The following is a 19,980-nucleotide window of genomic DNA, read 5'->3' as shown; positions in this document are numbered from 1 at the left end:
CCCAACGGCTGAGGCTAGTCCTTATTGAGGCAAATGACATTGTTTACTTCTAACCCGGAAAGGTTCATTCTCTTGGCAGCAAGAACCTTGCCGTCACCTTTCACGTCCTTACTTCGAATGCGCTAGAAATTCTATCTCTGCTGCGGAGACTGTATTGAAGAATTTTCGTTAGTGAAAACATACAACGCATTATGGTGATCCCTCCTCGCCCACAGCCCGCAAAGCGTGGCTCAATGCGCCCACCAGCGAGACCGAATGCGTCAACATCGACCATTGGACGATCAGAGTCACCAGCAGATTCAATGTCTTCTGGAAGCACAACACGAGCTCGATCCCCAAGTGCTCCACCGAGTGCGGGACTGAAGAGAAAGGAACGCGATTTTGACCAGGATGCAGGCGAGGAGACAAACATCAACGTGGTAGTCCGGTGCCGGGGCAGAAGCGACAGAGAAGTCAAAGAAAACAGTGGTGTTGTGGTTTCAGTCAACGGGCTCAAAGGCAGAAGTGTCGAGCTTTCAATGGGACCGAGCGCCTTGAGCAACAAGACCTACCATTTTGACAAAGTCTTCTCCCCAGCGGCTGATCAAGCCATCATATTTGATGAGGTTGTTAAACCCATACTTGGCGAAATGCTCACCGGATATAACTGTACCATATTTGCGTACGGGCAGACAGGGACTGGTAAGACATACACCATGTCTGGGGATATGACAGATACGTTGGGGCTTCTGTCAGACGCAGCCGGTATCATACCTCGAGTTCTCTACACACTCTTTCAGAAGCTTGAATCCGATGAGGTCGAATGCTCCGTAAAATGCTCCTTCATCGAACTTTACAATGAAGAGCTACGCGATCTCCTATCCGCCGACGATGGTACGAAGCTAAAGATCTACGATGACAATAACAAAAAGGGGTACAGCGCAACGCTAGTTCAAGGCATGGAGGAGTCTCATATCAAGTCTGCCAGTGCGGGCATCAAGTTGCTGCAAGCGGGAAGCCACAAACGTCAAGTAGCAGCCACTAAATGCAATGACCTGAGCTCAAGAAGCCATACCGTTTTTACTATCACCACATATATCAAGAAGCCGGGCGAGACTGGAGAGGACTTCATTTGTGCCGGAAAACTGAATTTAGTCGACTTAGCTGGGAGCGAGAACATCCAGCGAAGCGGAGCGGAAAACAAACGGGCAGCGGAAGCAGGCTTGATCAACAAAAGCTTGCTGACCCTTGGACGTGTTATCAACGCTCTTGTCGACAAGAGCTCACATATTCCGTACCGGGAGTCTAAGCTCACTCGCTTGCTGCAAGACTCGTTGGGTGGGCGAACGAAGACTTGCATTATTGCAACTGTTTCCCCAGCAAGAAGCAATCTCGAAGAGACCATTTCTACGCTTGACTATGCCTTTCGAGCCAAGAACATTCGAAACAAGCCACAGATCAACTCTATGATCTCAAAGAAGACTTTGCTGAGAGAGTTTACTACTGAAATAGAGAAGCTCAAAAGCGAACTAATTGCGACAAGACAAAGGAATGGTGTCTATCTATCGAATGAGCAATTTGAAGAGATCACAGTGGAGAGCGAGTCGAGAAGGATACTAAGCGAAGAGCAAAGTGCAAGAATCGAGACCTTGGAAACCAGTCTCCGTAACAAAGTTCAGGATCTGTTTTCACTGACCAACAGCTTCAACAGCCTCAAGCGCGACAACGAAACGACCAGATTAGCCCTCGAAAACACGAAAGATGTTCTGCTGAAGACGGAAATCGTCCTGCGCGATACTGAGCAGCTGCTAAATGAGGAGATCAAACTCCGGAAGGCACATCAGGCCACCGAAGAAGAATTACATGGTCTTGGGACTGGTTTGATGACGAAGCTAGACGAATCAGTACAGGACCTTGGTAGCTTACATTCGAAGCTTCGCCGAAGATCGGATCTGCATCTGTTGAACCGCCAGACCTGGGAATCATCTACCGCTCGGATAGGTGAAGTCACAAAAATCGTTGATAAGGAAATGGAGCACTTCCAAGTCGAGCAATCAACCCGGCTTACAGAAATGTCCGAGAAAGTGGAGCAGTTTCTGAACGCGGAGATAGATAAGATCGCCTCTAACCAAGCATTTCTCAGCGCTCGGGATGCTGACCATGAAAGAGCAGAGAGTCAGCTTAGGCAGCAGACTTCCGGAGCGCATGACGAAATGAATCAGGTGCTGGAAGAGATCAAAGTGCTTCGTGAGGAAGTCAAGGGCAAAGTAGGTGAAGGATTGAACGGGCTCTCTGCTGCTGCTGCCAGGATATCTGCAGAAGTTATTTGTGAGTTGGAGCACTTCCATACTCAGCTCCACCTTTCCTACAGTGCCCTTGGCCGCGAGTTCAAGGCAATGTTCGACGATGTCGTCAAACATGCCAACAGCCAACGTGAGGAGGCTGATGAGCTCCGAAACCAATTGCAAGAGGCCAACGAAAAGATCGTCGCTTCAAATGCAGCGGCATCTTCATCTCTCGAGAAGTGCCTCACTGAGGAGCGTCAAGCCTCACAGCATGATCGCGATCAGCTTCTCTCCCAGGTCAAGGCTTTGATGGACGAATCGGCAAAGAAACAGGAGTTACGCTTATCCTCGAACGTGGACTCCACTCGATCCCAGCTAATCTCGTCCCGAAGCGAATTTGAGCGAGCGAGCAAAGTCTATGCGCAGGGCATGGGCCAGTGGTCTGAAAAAGAGAGATCGTTTGTGGGCGAGGTTGTGAAATCGAAGGATTCTTTGAAGAACAAGATGAAGAAGGACTGGACGGTATGCTATTTATAACATGAAGGAGGCCATGATTACTGACAGAGCCATTCTAGGACATCAACAGTCGCAACACAGCTATTCAAAACACCACAAAAGCCGTGCACAACGAAACTGTTCGGATCGTTGATGCTCAACTGAATGACATGGCTATCCAGATGGCAGCACTAGATGAGTTCGTGACTCGTGCTCGAGAACAGAACGGCCAACATCACCATTTGCAGCATGAAAGCCTCAAAGATCTGTCAAACAATGTTCGGCAGACCTTTGCAAACGTGAATGATACTCTCCAAGCGACTTCCGCACGCATGCATAATCATGGTGCAGCTTGCAGGATTAACATTGACTCTCTCCAAGACAGTACCTCGTCGCTTTCTAAAAGCATTCAAACCCCATTGGCGGAGCTTCAAGCCAATCTTGAATCAAATCCTCTGATCGACTATGTGGCAACAGGTGAAACACCACAGAAGAAGGATTGGACGTACCCCACACATCTCCCTTGTACGAGGAGCCACGATTCGCTCCTTGCGCAGATCAGAGGCTTGACAGATGCGAAGCCTGCTGTCGCCCGATCAGCGAGGAAAATTGCATCACCAAGAAAAACTGCCTCACCCAGAAAAGGGTTCTCCTCACCTAGTAAGCTGCCGAGTCCGACCAAGACCAGAATCTTCCACGATGATTCAGCAGCCGCTACTGTTCAAGTCGCACCTACGACTTGGAAGGCGAGTGACCCTGCCGAAGAAATCAAGGGAGGGCTGAAAGAAGTGGATATGAACGTACTGGCGCAAGCTTCGTCGGCAGGTGATTTACATGGGCAACCCTCGACATCCTTCGCCAAGTCCCTAAACCATGCACAGCAGCAGCCGCCGCTCAAGAGGCACGCTACAACAGAAAGCAGATTACCGCGCAAAGGTAGAGAGAACAGCGTTCTGGCTCAAAGCATTGGACCAGGATCCGGGATGGGAAGAAGGTTGCGGAGCAGTCCACAGCAGTAGGCATATGGGCCTCATTGAATGAGAGGGGTTTCGAAGAGTGTGTTAGGTCGTTGTCGAATTCGTGTAAGCTTTTACACAATGATGATTCATTTATTTATTGGTTATGGTATCGAAACTCTCGGATAGTGTGCACGAGCATTCTTCTTGTTGCTCGAGGGTCCAGCGGGATGAACCGCGCTTTACGATGAGAAGGCGTGATTGATCTACGAGATCGTTGTGAATGTCAGCTGGCGTGGAGTCTCCGGCCAGCATTGATCGCCAGCTTGTACGGAGTAGTGAGTTGGAGCTTGAGAGAGATGTAACTTTTGATTGACACATTAGATCAATTCTCATTTGCCCAACCCTTGCTACTCGCCGTGGTGAGATTGGTCGAGCGTGACTACATTTTCGCAAAGGATTCTGTATTGTGTGCACAATTCCTTGGTAGAATAAATAGCAGTGTATACTCTCTACTCACTTCAGCGCATTCTTCGACAATACCTAGTACCTTACCATCCCGAGTAAGATTCATTACCAAGCAGCATAGATTACTGGATACGCTAGTCACAATGCAGAATTAATACTCCGTATACTCGTAGCTAAAGCCAGTAAGTCGCAGGTCAAAACGGCTCTAAAACGAAGCCACTGTGCGTAATGGGGTGGAAGAGGGACACTCCACCAAAAGGACAGCGCTTGTGGGTTTCGAACCACACTTGCTACGTAATTGATGTACTAGTACGTTATCCCTACTGACTTAGGGTGGTGGCAGGGTAGAACCGGTTCCAGCGCATCGCCGGCGGATCAGACAGCTTACTACTACGTAGATCTTCCGCGTCCTGCCGTTAAGAGTGACAGGTTCTGACCAAGTCGCAAACAGTAACTTTTAGTATGCGTGTGGCAGCTCCAAAGCTTGGGACATTCCACCACCATTCTTATATGTCAATCCGGGTTCTCTCCTTCCTCTATCTCCAATGTTACCTGGTACGGTCGCTTCGAAGCCTAGTCTGTGCTTGTCTAGGTCCTCAGTCAGTCGAGGAAATACTGAGTGGTGGTGCCGCTAACTCCAAGAATGTCCCTATCCGTTTCAAATGCATTAACTCGTCCAGACAGAGCTGCTGGACTGGCCCTTGTTCTATGCGGTAATAAATGCCTCTTCGGCGGAAGCAAGAGTTATCTTATTCTCTTGATTTCGGGCTGCAGTTGACAATGAAGGTTGTGGATTGGGGGTGGGAAAAGGTTGGAAATTGGATTGGGAGGGGTAGGCAGCTAGCGGTCAGTGACAACGATGAAAGATGAAGCATATATGGCCGAAAGATCTGTCAATGGTGGCAAGGTGGAGCGCTGATTGAATGACAGATTGATGAATAGAGATTGGGAACGAGTCCATAATTACGTAGTAGGAAGAACGAGTTGATGATCGCGGGATGGGTTCATGGGTTTAGGACGGGTGGATGGTTAAGGTGGTTCGGTGAGTTACCGCGTATTCGGGACTGAAGGATTGATGACGTGTCAATGGAAAGAGGTGGGGATGATGAAATGATAATAACATTCACCGGATTGGTAACTTAGTATCTAGCAAATTGAACCAAAAAGGTGGTCTAAATCAGAGCCGCTTTGCTGTCTTACTGAACCGTGTTCGAGAGAGAAAAGCCAGTGAGTATGGACGTGCCAACCCAACTTCTTTGCCCACAAAGAGTGTTGCAGATTCGTTCTCTGGAACCCTTCGAATGCAATTTCGTGTACGGAGTACTTACCTAGGCTTGTATACTAACTAGCATCTGGTCTTTAGTAACGAGCGGCGAGTTTGATCTGGATCGGCCGGCAGAAGAAGATTATGGCGCATCACCGTAGGTGGCAGCAAGGAATGGAGTCGAGGTGAGGTGGAGACGCAAAACAGCCACCGGAACCGTGGAGAGAATTACCAAGTGCGACGAAGCCGAGCCGAATAAGCTTCAAGTAACGTCAAGAGTCCGTTCTGAGCAAAAGTACTAACGTCGTGCTAACGCATGGTGAAATCGAAAAAAACTTGTGCTTAGCCTGCGAAAACAAGCGAGATCGGATTATTGATTCAACCCATCAGCGCTGTCCTATTGGTGGAGAGGCTGACGTGTTCTTTCACTCGTTCTACTATGTGTGCATTTCTAGTGTACAGCCTTTTCTTAGTAGAAGTCTTAGCCGACGCCCTGGCGGCTACGTGTTCTTTCACTCGTTCTATGCATTTCTAGTGTACGGCATTTTCCTAGTATAAGTCTTAGCCGACGCCCTGGCGGGTACGTGCAGGTGGCTGGCGGGCTGAACAACAAAACGGGATGGTAATCATATATTTTCGAAACCTTAAGCAAGTCTTGGATTCACCCACACTAGTGTTGCCACCCACCCCGCTTCCCGTCATATGCAAAGCAAATGTACACGAGATCATCTCGGGAAGACCACAGTATGTCATGTTTACCAGTATTGACCTCATTGGTCGTATAACAACTCCGTCTTCTCATTCAGACGAAACAAAATATAAGTTGGCTGTTGAGTTGAGCCACTAAAGATAATCCATACACTGATGTTGGTCAATGTGTAGAAGATATGGAATACATCTATGGACATGTAACCCCTAAGGAAGGATCCAAGTATTTGAGCGGCCAGGCTGAGGCCCTTGTTTCCTTAGCGAAAGTCAAATAAAGATCGGGCGGTGAAGCCGATTGTCGGTTATCCATACAGAGAGTATCAGATGATGCTTTCATCGATGATGGCCCTGCAGAACAAGGATGGATCAGCCACTCCGCCAAATGGACAAACTTGCATCACAGAAGGTCATATTTAGCTTGCCATGAGCCCCTATTTACCCTTTAGCTGGTCACATCCTACTTATGGTAGTTTGTCACCCACCTAAGTGGACCAGTAATGCAACTGCAGCGGAAATGCAACACTGTGACCAATGAGAAAAGGGACACATCAATCACTCCGCCAAAAGGACAGCGCCAGTGGGTTTCGAACTACACTTAATTGATGTACACCTCACTGACTCCTTGGGCAAAACCCTGAAAGCTACCAACTAAGCCCTAATTCCAATGAAAGAATTTTATAAATGTGTGAAAGAGGTATCAAAATCTGTAAAGGTTTGAGGCTGATGCAGCATGTCCAAAATGCTTTCATTCTTTTGGGGTGGAAACTGTTGCAATTCGGGTACTGTTGCGTTACTGGTCCAGTTCTGTTGCTGTCTCACTGGCTGTGTTGTAACGAACGCTGTGGAATGCTATCAGCTCTAAGCATCAGTTCAATGGTGGTTCTTATGACTAGAAATCAGCGTGGTAAATACAAAGTTCGGATGAAACAGCTCCACCGCCCCCAACGCCCCGTTTTCATTGCATGTTCCGAGCTAGATTGGCAGCACGCCATGCAAGACAGTTGATGTGCCGGACCCGAACCGGCCGTGTGGGTGTTATAAAATTGGCAATGTCAAAGGATGGATTGGACATGTTTCAACAGAAGACAAGCTATATTCATGAACAGGTGAACAAATCCTAAATCAGCAGTAAGTCTATCACCTGCTTGTCAATCTTGCTCCAAAGCCTGAGGAGTTAAGCACCTGGTGCGGGCTTAAGTCTATCAAGGAGCTAAATTATTTCTCTTGGAGTCTGAAGGTCGGCAGATAGGTTGCATGGGATGGCCACACAAAATAACACACATTACAGCTGTACAGGGATCTTAATTCATGTTCTGGGGCCTTGGCGCCTGTGGAGCTATCTTCTCCGAACTTTGTATTTTAGATTCCTAGCTACATGCTTTTGTGAAGAGAAAATATGTTTCGAAGGTAGTGATGCACAGAAATAGACTGAAACACTAGCAATTGTGGCACCTTGCCGCAGTGGATGGGCTGTGCTTATTGTTTGCGGAAGTTTGTTTGGCAAGAAACATTCCATTCCGCCTTGCAAGGTCTGATACTTACCAGCTAGGCGACACAATTGGGAAACACGCTACCGCCGCCACCCACATTATCCACATTACACAGCTATCCACACTGCATAGCTACCGATGCATCGGACCTGACCCGACGAGGTTCTCGAGTACTAAAGACGCCACTGGGGATGACAACATGAATTGTGTAACAACGACTCTATTTCCAAAAGGGTTCTGGATCTCAAATGGTCTGGCGGTCTTGTTTGAGCTTTACCACAACAACCCGTGTGCCACATGCCACATCACTCAATGATATGTATCCTCTAGATGATGACGTTCCATCAACGGCAAGCGATTGCTGTGCGTATCGTGCTGGAACGGACCGCATGACAGGTCAGACGCCTGCTCATTTCCTAGCCTGAGCCTGTGGGCATCTCGAGCATTCTTTCGCCCACTCGGAGAGGCTAGTCCATCGTCTGCGCATCCTGGACACACCCAGAGCCCGTAATACCCGGTCTGATGGCAGAATAATATCCTGCCCTTCAAAACCTGGTAGTTACACTACTGCAACAATCTGCATTTGTTTGAGCGTCAGCGGGTACAAAATCAGAAGAGTCATCCCGAGTTTTCGAGGACTTTCTGATTTCTCCATTTGCAAGTCTCTTCACGACAATCTGGTCTTCGTAGCATCATTCTCTCCTGTCGCCTGTGACCCTAGTCTGGCAGATTAAAACCAGCAAATCTGTCACCGATTTCAATTACTCACGTTAAACCTTCCTCCCATCAAATCTACCTTTCAAACAAAGGCCCGCATATCGTTGAGAACATGTCGTTGCAAGCGAGTGGGAATGGGAAGTATGGTCTTGTATTCTCAAACTCTGCCAATGGCTCACATCTTCTTTTCCAGCAATGGGCAGAATAAGACCTCTCTGAAATCCACCAATCTTGACAAGGTGCCGTCAAGCTCCCCGCTTCGGGAGTATCTCGCATCGGACCAAAGCCGCGGCGTTCGATTCGCAGCTGATGATAGGGCTGGTGGTGGGAACACGACTCTTCACGATCTCAATAATTTCATGCAACAAAATACTGACAAGAACATCGTCGACGATGCGAGGAACTCTATGGCAAGCGGCACCTCGAACACACACTGGGGGAGGAAGTGAATGTAGTCAGCAGGCATGTGCTTCTGACAAAGACTCTTGCGTCGATCGACAGGTGATGGTGGTTCTGTTGGTAGTTTTTCAGATCTGAATGTAGACAGCCTCGGTGCCGGTATAGGCAAAGCAATAGCGAGATATTAGATCATGTCAATTCGAAGATACCCAACGATATTACACATTCTCGTGACCAATCTCTTGTGCAATGGGTCCCTCGCTGATGTTGACCAAGGTCACTCCCTTCCTGGAAGCCTATGTTGGCTTGGTCATGGTGGGAAAGAAATGCGTGGGGATCAATCAGTAACAAGCCGCAACGGCCAACAAACTCACCGACGAGCAATGGCAAGCATTGATCGCTCTTCACCGAACGCTGCTCCACTAACACCATGACTTCTTCTTAGCAAGCCAGCATCCTTCTTCATCACCTGCCCTGAAAAGATTAGCGACCAAGTATGCTATGCCGGCTGTATGTGGCGCCATGGTATACATAGTCTCCTCGAGCTGCTTAGACACCGACTGCCAGACTCACTGGATCATATGTTATCGTTTGTCTACCTAGCTTATTCAATGATGGCGTTGCTTATGGAAACTGTACCTAGCTTTGAGGAAACTTGGATCGAATGCCTTGGCGACTTAGCGCGATATAGAATGGCAATCGACGAAGCTGATCTGAACGATGGCGAGGTGCATGAAGAAGCCGCTGGGAAATCGCTGGAGATCGACAGATGCAGTACCAATCGCACTTTCCGGTATGTTGCTTACAAGCACCATGATAACCCCGAAACTCGCGCATCAGCGGTGAAGCAGTGATCACTCTCGAGGCACATAGTTTGCGCCCACCATCACACTGCTGGGTACCTGAATCGGAAAGTATAGTTATCATGCGGCACAAGCTGATATGAGGTTCCATGATGTTCCGACATTCCTAGAGCTGACACACCAACGCACAGACCCGATCAGACGTGTACTATCCTCTATCTACCTTGCTTGATCGGCGATGGCGCCAGAGATGGATTCTGTGCATGCTGTGCCGTACTGTCTCTAACCCTATTCCTTGTTCAATGTTCGTAGGGTGAGAGTACAGCGAAGCCAGTCCAGAACTCTTAGATGACAGCAACGACCTCTCTGCTCTTCGAGATGGGTAGATCATGCCCAGCGGCCGGATGTCGGAACTGAACGATACCTTCAAACACGTCTGTCACGTCTGCCACCAGATCGCTGCTGACAATACTGGTATCCTCATTTGCACAGATGATGCGCACTTTGCCATGAATGGGTCCATCATTAGGAGAAGTCTCTTCTTCAGGGGTCTTCTATGTGCTCAACCTCTTGCCGGTACAATTCCATATTGTATGCCCCTTCATGATTGGCCTATGTCTCATACTAGATATATAGCTTGCACGAAAGCCTGATAATGCTGAATTTGAAAGTGGATGATGTTTGCTGGGGCGAGCTCTGGATGCTTTTCTGGCAACATAGCGGCGGACTTCAACTCATCCTCTGGCACTTCCGCCTCAACCGGACTCGATTTGGCCGATGAAGGCCTGCAGGAGTGATCAGAATGAGAGACGAAACTAGACCAGGAAAATGAGCAGTGAAAGACGTTGCGATGCCACCACCAAGGGGATAACCAATCAATGCAAACCTTCCGGACGAGCTCCCCGTCCGCGAAAGAGAAGAAGAGGCCAGGCATGTCAGGATCTGGGAGCAAAAGAGACGAGGGTGCTGGGAAAGGTCATGCGGGTTGTCGGGAAAGCCTCTACCGAATCTATCACAAAGGTCAGTGATTACAAGTTTAGTGCCCAACAAGCTAAATGTCTAATGACTTCAAGTGATTGGAAGGGAGCTTTATATCCACCACTCTGTCATAAAATGACGGTATTTATCATTGGCTCAAACATCCGCCACAGACGCGAGGTACACTGCAGGCGCAACCTTTAAGGATTATTCGTTGCTGGATAGTCACGTGAAATGCCTTGGCTGCGGAATCTGGGCCAATGATAAATATCGTCATTTTTATGACAGAGTAGTGGATAGGTTGAATAGCATTACTCGGCAGCCTTTTTCAACAAGACCTTGTGCAACATCACCCAACGCAACGCAGGGAGTGCTAATACCATGCACAAAGAGCACCTTCGGACCGGATTCTGGACCCCATTCGTAGACTCTAATACTTCTGTAGGAGACGAAACGTCTCTGGCGCCAGGCAAGGCATCTGTCGGATATGGCAAACGCGCTTTTGCTTGATCTGATAACGTTGGTAGCAAGTCTTCAGCGGCGATAACGTAATAACAATATGAGATCAGAGGTGATCACATATTGAAGAACCTTAGCGATGCCATATCCAAGGGTACCCAGCGCGATCGCGTTTGCAGCCCTTGGAGGGAGGAAGGTGTTCAAGAGACACAATCATCTTTGATGTAGGACAGTGTCCTAATTTGGTGGCCATGTCACAGCCAGTGCGTGTTGAAAACTCGAGCAGGAGCTACTGACATGGAAAGAGCAATGCTTTGCAGCGATTGATATGTCCAAGGAGGTCGCTGAGCGCAACTCAGTTAGGAAGCCGGCGTCAATGAGGAAGCGCATTAGTAGTCCAAGACCCTGGAGGTATTAGCCGAGATTAGTGTCAAGCTCTTGGCATAGAGTCGCTAAAGTTCTGCCGAATGCAGAAGTGGTAATCTATCTGACACACTTCTCTTCTTCACATGTAGTTGCTCTGCTCTCCGGTCTCTATTTTCACTCTTACATTTGTCTGACTCACAGGTCTGGAAGATCATCATGCAGTTGAAGCACGTTCACACCGCCGCAGTCCAACCTCCGGTATCAGGCAACCACCTACCCGGAGCGCTGATACCAATTGTTCCGCAGGTATGCCGAAGGGTGTCTTTACAATGGCGTCTGACTTAAAACATTTATTTTGAGAATGATTCATCTTGATAGGTAGCTAGATAGACAGCATTGCCATCCATATGGCTGGAATGTTAGCAGGTTTCAGCAAATAGTACCCTGCTCTTTCGTATTATTGAAGTGCCTCTTGAAAAAAACCGTCTGCATTAGGATGAAATTGAGTTCACAAGAGTTGCGATTCTCTGGATGAATTTCTCTATTTTCAAAGTTCGTTCACATGGACTCGTTGTCCTGAAAGGAGGAGACCGCATGCGGAACGAAGCAATAATGGTTATTCTCCCGGAAACGCTAATCAAGACAAAAGGAGTGCTTCGATCTTAATCTGGCCTTAGATTTAATCCCTGTGAGTTTGTTGTTTCTTTTGGTAATCTCGACTCTATCAGTACACAGTACATGCTCTCTAAGCAGTTGCCCACTCAAAAGTTGTTCACTCAAAAGTCGTTATGTCTCAGCCGCCAATACACCCTGACCCGACCACTTGTCCCGACGTCACTGATCATCCTGACAATGACCCGACATACCGGAGTGAGGTCAACTGGGGCTCTGTCAAAACGGTTGCGAGTAGCGGTATACAAATCGTGTACGGTGGGCCTCATTATGGCCGCGACCCTGTCAATTCCCCTCCCAGAGGCATTGGCATCTGGAAACGTAAGAGCCCTAACTATCGCAGTTGGGATGGGCTCCTCGAGCTACCATTGCATCTAATAGTTACTCGTTGGATCTTGTCAGGTGTTACCTTTGGTTTGCGCCTACCGATCATGGGTATGCCACCCCGTGAGCCATCAAGCATGTTGATGCAAGAGGCTCGGCGTAGGATAGAGCCGTTCTCCCATTGGTTTGCGTATGCGACCGTGGTCCCGGCTAGACTTTTGGCCGAGTGGGTCAATATCGACCCGAAGACAGCAACTATGCAATTGAGAGGCTCATGGAGAGAATATAATTACTCAACAGCATCTCCGCAAGAAGACATGGAACGTGATGATGTCCGTGAAGAGCACAAATCGCTTGACAACCTTTACTATATCCAGCTCCTCAGGAATGAGCTGCCCTCCTTTCACTTCTGGTCATACACAGACCCTATCGGGAATACGGGTGAGATGCGTCATGGCTTGATAGCAAAAGGAGCCGGCGCATGTTATGAGATAGAAGGGGACAATCTGATCAGCAACATTCATACCAGTTTCAACAGGGTACAAAATCTGCCACTGTGCAACAGTGATCCACTTGAATCAGAACAGATCACAAACACAGACCCCAGCCATAGCCGTCAGAAGAGTCGAACACGATCCAGATCGCCAGGGGGTGGAAAGGCACAGACAATTTATAGAACCAGAAGTGATGACGACTGGCCTCGTCCATCTCATAGAGTCAGAAGACGCCGAAGAGTCATTCAGGACATCTCATATATACCAGAAACGGGGGAGGGTGAAGAGATGCAAGAAGTGAAGATCAACAGGAGGAAGAAGAGAAAGGCGGGAGATGAAGAGGCTTACAAACCGGATCTGGCTGCAAGGGTGAGCACAGCGACTCTGAATGGATCTGAAGAAGACGATGCAGAGGAATAAGCATGACGAGCGTTAGCACTTTTTCTACAGAGAAATCTTATAGATGTGTAGAAGCGCAATACCTAGTAAATAATACTCAGTCCTTGTTTTCCGCTTCGTTCAATCGCCCGCTCTCGGCAGAATCTCGGCCGCTTTGTCAGGTCAAGCTACCTCCAGGAGCGCAAGTAGGATTCGACTGGGACATAGGGTGCAATGTTTGACACAATCTGCTCTCTACCGTTGACCTCGGATCTCTTCGCCCAAGCAATCAACCCGTCCGAACCAATCGTCGCTGTCGGCTTGGCCTCCGGTCACGTCCAGAGTTTCAAGCTACCTCCAGCCCCTACCTCCGCCGAAAGTTCACCACGCCCAGATGAAGCTCCAGTACAGCCCTTTGGGCGGCGGCGATCCTCGACAGCATCAGAAAACGGACTTGGAGAGGTAGAGACTGCATGGCGCACAAGGCGGCATAAGGGTAGCTGCAGATGCTTGGCTTACAGTCTTGATGGGGAGATATTATACAGTGCAGGGACAGATGAGCTTGTGAAAGCCGCACGATCAGAGGATGGGAGAGTGATTGGAAAGTTTGCCATACCTGAGGTCGACGGGTTCGTCTGTTTCCGACATCGAAGAGGATTGTATTGGTTAACGGCGTCTATAGCAAACCCGATGCCCCTACCAGCCTTCACATTCTAACCCCGCAGACCCTGCTCCTAGGGACCGACTCCTCAGCCCTCTATCTCTACGATCTCCGTGACTCCAAACCAGTCACCGCAGCCTTGAAACCTACACAGACACACCGTCCACATGATGACTACATCTCATCCATCACACCACTCCCGCCTTCCAGCACCTCCACCTCCGGCCTTCCGAAACAATTTCTCACCGCTGGCGGCACTACAATCGCCGTCACAGATCTCCGAAAAGGCGTTGTGTCAAGGTCTGAAGACCAAGAGGACGAATTGACCTCCTCGCTCTTCGTATCAGGTCTGAAAGCTGGTGGGACGAGCCAGGGTGAGAAAGTCCTTGTCGGAGGTGCAGGAGGTGTCATCACTCTTTGGGAGAAGGGCGTGTGGGATGATCAAGACGAAAGGATTGTGGTTGACAAGCTCGGGGAGTCAGTGGACTGTCTGGCCAAGGTCCCTGAGGGTGTGGGTGGCTTAGCACTTCAGGGCCAGCAAAAACTGGTAGCGGTGGGATTAGCGGATGGCAGGGTGAGGTTTGTACGCGTTGGACCAAACAGAGTCGTGCAAGATATGGATGTCAAGCATGACGATATTGAGGGCGTTGTAGCGCTGGGGTTTGATGTTGCGGGGAGGATGGTCAGCGGTGGAGGACAGGTGGTTAAGGTATGGCGGGAGGCGCCAGAGCTGAAAAAGAGTGTCAGCCTCAACGGTGGAAAGAGAGTCGTCGGCAGTGATAGTGAGGAGGACAGTGATGGAGGAGAAGAGGACAGCAGTGCAGACGAGAAACCCAAGTCGAAAAGGAAGAAGCGGAAACGAGGCAAGGGGAAAGATAAGTCGGGAGGGCAACAAACCATGGCCTTTGACCTCGATTGAAGCGTCTCCCTACTGGCATTCGAAGCCATTCAACAGTAAGATACCCTGCACATTTCATGCACAGACAACAGCTTGGTCCAGGTTAAGAAAACCATTTCGCTCAAATTAGCGCTTTCGTGACATACTACACATTCTCTACGGCACGAGAAGAAGGCCATCATAATGTGCTAAGCATAAATAATCTCGATTTAGGAACTCAGGAGGTGAAACGCAAGCCTAGAAATCCGCCCGTGCCTCCTCCCCAGCCCAACACCTCCGTATCAACTCCTTCACAAGTTCCAACTCCACCTGCCTCGGATTCGCGTACGGATTCTCCACCGCGATCTCCGCCGCCCTCTGCACATCCTCCTCCCTCATCCCAAACTCCTTCAACCCCTTTTTGACCCGTAATTTCTCCAACAGCGCGTTCAGCCCTTTGATCGCGTCGCCATCGCTACCCGGCAGCACCGAGGCAAGCTTAGCCATCGCTCCCGGGATCGCAGGTGCACTGTAAGAGAGGGCGTGAGGGAGGACAATGGTGTGTGTTTCCGAGTGAGGCAGATCAAAGGAGCCGCCGAGGACGTGGGAAATTTTGTGGTGTAGGGACATCTTTACGGTGCCGAGACAGGTGCCGCAGAGCCAGGCGCCATATTGCGCTCTCTCCCGCGCGGGCTGGGATGTCGGGTCCTGGACGATCTCGGGCAGAGATTCTGCGAGCGCTTTGATCCCCTCTAGGGCCAGCAGGTTGGTGATCGGGTTGCCGTTGGGCGCGTAGAGCGCTTCGACGGCGTGCGCTATGGCGTTTATGCCGGATGTGGCGGATATGGTTGCGGGCAGGGATGTGGTGAGGTCGACGTCGTAGATGACGGTCCCAGGGAGGATTCTGCGGTCGTGCCTTGTGGTTTTGTGGCCATCTTTGGTTTCGCCGAGGGTTGCGGTCATTTCGCTGCCGGCGTAGGTGGTTGGGATGCTGATGTGTGGGAGGCCGGTGTTGAAGGAGATGGCTTTGCCCAGGCCGGTGGTACTGCCGCCGCCGATGGAGATGATGCAGTCGGCGGTGATGGTTTGGACGTAGGAGAGGGCTTTTTGGGTGATGTGGTAGGGGGTGTGCATGGTGGCTTTGGTGAAGGTGCCGGCTGGTTTGATGGAAGGGGAGGAGGAGTTAAGGACACTTTCTAACAGGTCGATCAAGTTGGCTTGGCGTGGTGTGGTTAGTAGCAAAGGTGAAGAGAGTTTGAGTCTCCTGATCTCATCAGGTAGCTTTTTGATGCTGCCAGAGCCAAAGATGACCCTGCCGGGGTTGGCATTGTACTCGAAGGCATTCATGGTGCAGAAGAACGAGCTGGAATAAATTTCTCACAATAGATGGAAAGGAAGAGAAGGACTATGATGTTCAATCTTGACGGGAGTGAGGAGGTACCAAAGAAATTATATGCATTGCTTTCGACGTGAAGAATGGATTGAATCCAGTTGTTGTCCAATTGCTTCCCCCCAGAGCTTGATCGGATAGGATGATATCTTAGCCGGCTTGTCGATCAGGGCTCACGCAAGGTGTGTTCCTGATGCGGTAAGTATCCCTTTCAGGCCATTGTGAGCAGGGACTACTTACAAATCCACTGTCTCGCACATGCCCAGATCACGCTATACTGGGCCTTTGCGGACGATCTCATAGCCATAGATCGTAACATAGCAAATTGAATCGAGGAGCGTCATGGGATAATGTGGACCGGATGTCACGTGATATATAGCGCTGCAACAAACGCTACTGGATTCTGCGCGTCTTCGATGAATTTGCTGGTTATCAAACGGTGGCGGCGGGGGCGGCTGAGGGGGGGCGGGTGGGGGGAGATCTGTTACGCGTTTCGCCTCGAATTAACATGTATTTTTAGTATTGACGTTTCGCGCTATTTCGCATGGATTGGCAGTTTGATATAGCAATTTGGTATGTATAAATAGGCTCTCCTTGCGCGGTCAATTAGATAGAACAACTTGCTATTCAGATTCTATTCTCCTGATTAGTCAGCAACGTTCGACAGATAACAATATGGCATTTACTACATAGGGAGAGAATTTGAATGTTCCAGGCTCCGGAGCAACCCGGTAGTTTGCAGGGTCGATGGTATTGGGATGTCGAAAAAGGAATGGCTAGAAGAGACGATGAGAGCACGAGAGCAGAGAAGCGTTCCATGATTAATGAGCTTGGATTGCAACTACTTACCAGGAGAAGGGGTAGCTAAAGATTTGCGCTAAGTGCCATTAGTAGAAATGACAGTCCTTCCGTCAAATGACCACCATACTAGTATGATAAAAGAAGCATATTTTGACCATACTATAACCATATTTTTAGTAAAATACGTTGTAGATAGAAAGATTTTATTAGATCATAAACGACTAAGCTGCATATCCTTATACTCTCTAAGTAATATCACGGTTAGGCTTAATCTAAGCGCACTTTGATGGCTCCCCTAGCATTATTTTAAGAGGGCCTCTTCCTGCTAAGTAGTTATGCTCTGCCAAGACGCGACATAATAGGTCTAGCTCAATCCTGAACCTTTTCTGGATGTGACTTCCATGAGATTGTGTTGGACCAAAAGGACCGCGGCCCTCAGAGGACCGTGAAGTAGCTTTTGTCTGACAGATTGTCTCCTTGCCGAATTGCTAACAACGGGAGACAAGCACACGGTCAGCTCGATAGAATGGCTTTGAATGGTCTTGGGGCTCCGCCTGTCCTGTCCACACCAGATACCCATATCTTGAACGAGACGGTGCCTGTCACCGGCCCTGCCGACACACGAGTCTCAGATGGGGACCTCTACACAAGATATGAGATTCAGCGGACTTTAGAGGAGATCCGAAATCATTCGTGGCGCAAAGTGGCCCTTCAGTTTCCAGATGAGATGCTCGTTGACTCGGCTCGAGTCTTTGAGCTCTTGACACGTGGCATTCGTGGATTCCCACGCGGTAGCGAGGAGTCCCATGACAAGCGAGAAGAGACGATCACTCCTTGCGAACAACTGTCTAACCACACTTCTCAGCTGGAACTTGATGACGCGGAGATTCCAGTAAAGCTGAGCATCCTGGCCGACACGTCTTATGGCTCTTGTTGTGTCGATGAAATTGCTGCTGAGCATGTCGATGCTGATACTGTCGTACATTATGGCAGAGCTTGTCTGTCACCTATTGCTCGACTTCCAGTGACGCATATATTTACTCGTCAAAGCCTGGATTGTGAGCAGGTTGTGAATTCTTTCAAAGATGCATTTTCAGACAAACGAATGAAGATCGTGCTGACTGCTGATATGCCCTACGATCATCATGTTCAAGTCATCTACCAGAAAATTATCGAAGAGGGGTACGAAGGAGTATTTGCGGCTGAGATCATACACGCTCCAGCTTCTCCTATACCAAATCGCACAGTGCCACAGGAGGTCCGCGAAAACCCAGAGAAATTAAAGGACTGGCGATTGTTCCACATTTCTGAGCCGCCAACGTCGCTTTTGCTTACACTGGCTTCTAGACTCGCTGAAATACGTATTTACCCCAAAGGAAGCAAGACCCGCAACCAGTCAATGACAATGTCACCTGCTGTAAACAATTCACTTCTTCTCCGTCGACGTTATGCGCTGGTCACTTCCTTGGCAACGGTCTCCATTTGGGGCATCCTGATCAACACCCTGAGCGTGAAAAACTACCTTCATATCCTCGACCTTGTCAAATCTCAGATTGCGGCAGCCGGAAAGAAAAGCTACATGTTTGTGGTTGGGAAGTTGAATGCTGCCAAGTTAGCAAACTTCAGTGAGATTGGTGGATGGGTTGTGATCGGATGCTGGGAAAGCTCTTTGGTGGACAGCAAGGATTTCTACAAGCCTGTGCTTACACCTTTCGAGCTTGAGCTTGCTCTAAGACGAGATGAGGATAGGGTCTGGAATGGAGAGTGGAGTGCCGACTTTCAACGCATTCTCGATGCTCGTTCAGCCAAGGTTGATCGAGCTAGTGAGAAGCCGTTCGATGAGTCCGATGGATCGGACGGTGATTACGACTCGGAGCAAGAATCAGCCCCTCCTGAGTTTGATCTGCGAACAGGCAGATATGTTTCGCAGACACGGCCAATGCAGGCTGCGTCGAGGGTTACTACTGAGTCATCTAAAAGCAATGACTCGCCTCACTCATCCGCGCTCACAAGGCGTGCCAATGGCGATGTTGTTGCCGTCAACGGCGTCGCTTCCCCAGCAGCACAATTCCTCCAGTCAAGAAGAACATGGCAGGGTCTTGGTAGTGATTTCGAGATCGGATATGAACAAGAGGACACCGAGGGCAGTGCCATACAAGAAGGGCGAAGTGGTATTGCACGTGGTTATGCTGTGGGAACTCAAGGCTCCAGGACGTGAACTCCTACATCTCCTCCATCATTCAGAACAGGTCTGCGAGGTGTATTTCCTTGTTCTGTGTGCCATGATTCTTTAGTAACAAAAGACTGTAGTAGGGCGTAAAGTGTACTTGCGGTAGCTAGTTATCCCACGCGCCGGTGGTGAATTTGCACCCTTTTAGCGCGCCAAGAAATTTGGGTCTTGGCACGACTTTTTTTCCGTTTTTAGAAGATCAGCGCCATCAATGCTAACTTCTACATGGAATTGCGCAGGTCTCACCGCCAGCCAAAGCCTAGAACTATATGGGAAGAAAAGGGTGCTCCTTCTGCAGCTAAAGACCCCACAATCACCAAGAGAACTGACCGAACGGAGCAGAAAACGGCGCTCAAACCTGTTGCTATTGGACCTCTTCCTGATACGCTCGAATTTGACGTTGATCGACTCCCTGACCTCCCTGCGTACGAACTGCCATTGAAATTACGATTTGAGCGTTCAAAATCTCTTCTACAAAGTCTCTCGCAGCTTGATACATTCCAAAAACTCCTCACGCCTGCTATTATCGATAGAATCGTTGAATCAACAAACAGCTATGCTAAAAACGCTCGAGAAATAGATCTTATTGAGGAGGAAAAGGAGGAGGATTTTGAACACTTTACTAGACCTTGGAGGTCAGTAAATACTGCTGAGATATGACTGTGATGGATGGAGTATCTCCTCTGCTATGGCGCAGGAAATACACGGGACCAGCCACGCACTCGGATGGCAGCGCCGATGGCGTATCCACAACGGCACGCGGAACTCTTGCCGTCAAGCTACTAT

At 49.2% G+C, this 19,980-nt stretch overlaps 6 protein-coding genes across 6 annotated transcripts; 5 read left to right on the top strand and 1 right to left on the bottom strand.

The window, feature by feature from the left end:
• Positions 1-191: 191 nt before the first annotated feature.
• Positions 192-3,778, top strand: EPUS_00638 (uncharacterized protein; the record flags this gene model as incomplete). The annotated part of the gene is made up of 2 exons (XM_007804667.1): positions 192-2,786; positions 2,840-3,778. 2 exons carry the CDS (start codon positions 192-194, stop codon positions 3,776-3,778), a joined length of 3,534 nt encoding a protein of 1,177 aa, XP_007802858.1.
• A 4,696-nt stretch (positions 3,779-8,474) lies between these two features.
• On the top strand, positions 8,475-8,811 carry EPUS_00637 (uncharacterized protein; the record flags this gene model as incomplete). Its single annotated transcript, XM_007804666.1, has 2 exons — positions 8,475-8,503; positions 8,556-8,811. The coding sequence occupies 2 exons, from the start codon at positions 8,475-8,477 to the stop codon at positions 8,809-8,811; spliced, it is 285 nt and encodes a 94-aa protein (XP_007802857.1).
• A 3,344-nt stretch (positions 8,812-12,155) lies between these two features.
• Positions 12,156-13,277, top strand: EPUS_00636 (uncharacterized protein; the record flags this gene model as incomplete). Its single annotated transcript, XM_007804665.1, has 1 exon — positions 12,156-13,277. The coding sequence occupies one exon, from the start codon at positions 12,156-12,158 to the stop codon at positions 13,275-13,277; it is 1,122 nt and encodes a 373-aa protein (XP_007802856.1).
• A 192-nt stretch (positions 13,278-13,469) lies between these two features.
• EPUS_00635 (WD repeat-containing protein jip5) lies at positions 13,470-14,815 on the top strand (the record flags this gene model as incomplete). The annotated part of the gene is made up of 2 exons (XM_007804664.1): positions 13,470-13,864; positions 13,918-14,815. The coding sequence occupies 2 exons, from the start codon at positions 13,470-13,472 to the stop codon at positions 14,813-14,815; spliced, it is 1,293 nt and encodes a 430-aa protein (XP_007802855.1).
• Positions 14,816-15,031: 216 nt separating this feature from the next.
• Positions 15,032-16,120, bottom strand: EPUS_00634 (uncharacterized protein; the record flags this gene model as incomplete). Its single annotated transcript, XM_007804663.1, has 1 exon — positions 15,032-16,120. The coding sequence occupies one exon, from the start codon at positions 16,118-16,120 to the stop codon at positions 15,032-15,034; it is 1,089 nt and encodes a 362-aa protein (XP_007802854.1).
• Positions 16,121-17,490: 1,370 nt separating this feature from the next.
• EPUS_00633 (Diphthamide biosynthesis protein 2) lies at positions 17,491-19,182 on the top strand (the record flags this gene model as incomplete). Its single annotated transcript, XM_007804662.1, has 1 exon — positions 17,491-19,182. The coding sequence occupies one exon, from the start codon at positions 17,491-17,493 to the stop codon at positions 19,180-19,182; it is 1,692 nt and encodes a 563-aa protein (XP_007802853.1).
• Positions 19,183-19,980: the final 798 nt, after the last annotated feature.

This window comes from Endocarpon pusillum, assembly GCF_000464535.1.
Source record: "Endocarpon pusillum Z07020 unplaced genomic scaffold scaffold344, whole genome shotgun sequence".
NCBI lineage: Eukaryota > Fungi > Ascomycota > Eurotiomycetes > Verrucariales > Verrucariaceae > Endocarpon > Endocarpon pusillum.
This window is presented reverse-complemented; position numbering and strand designations above follow the sequence as displayed.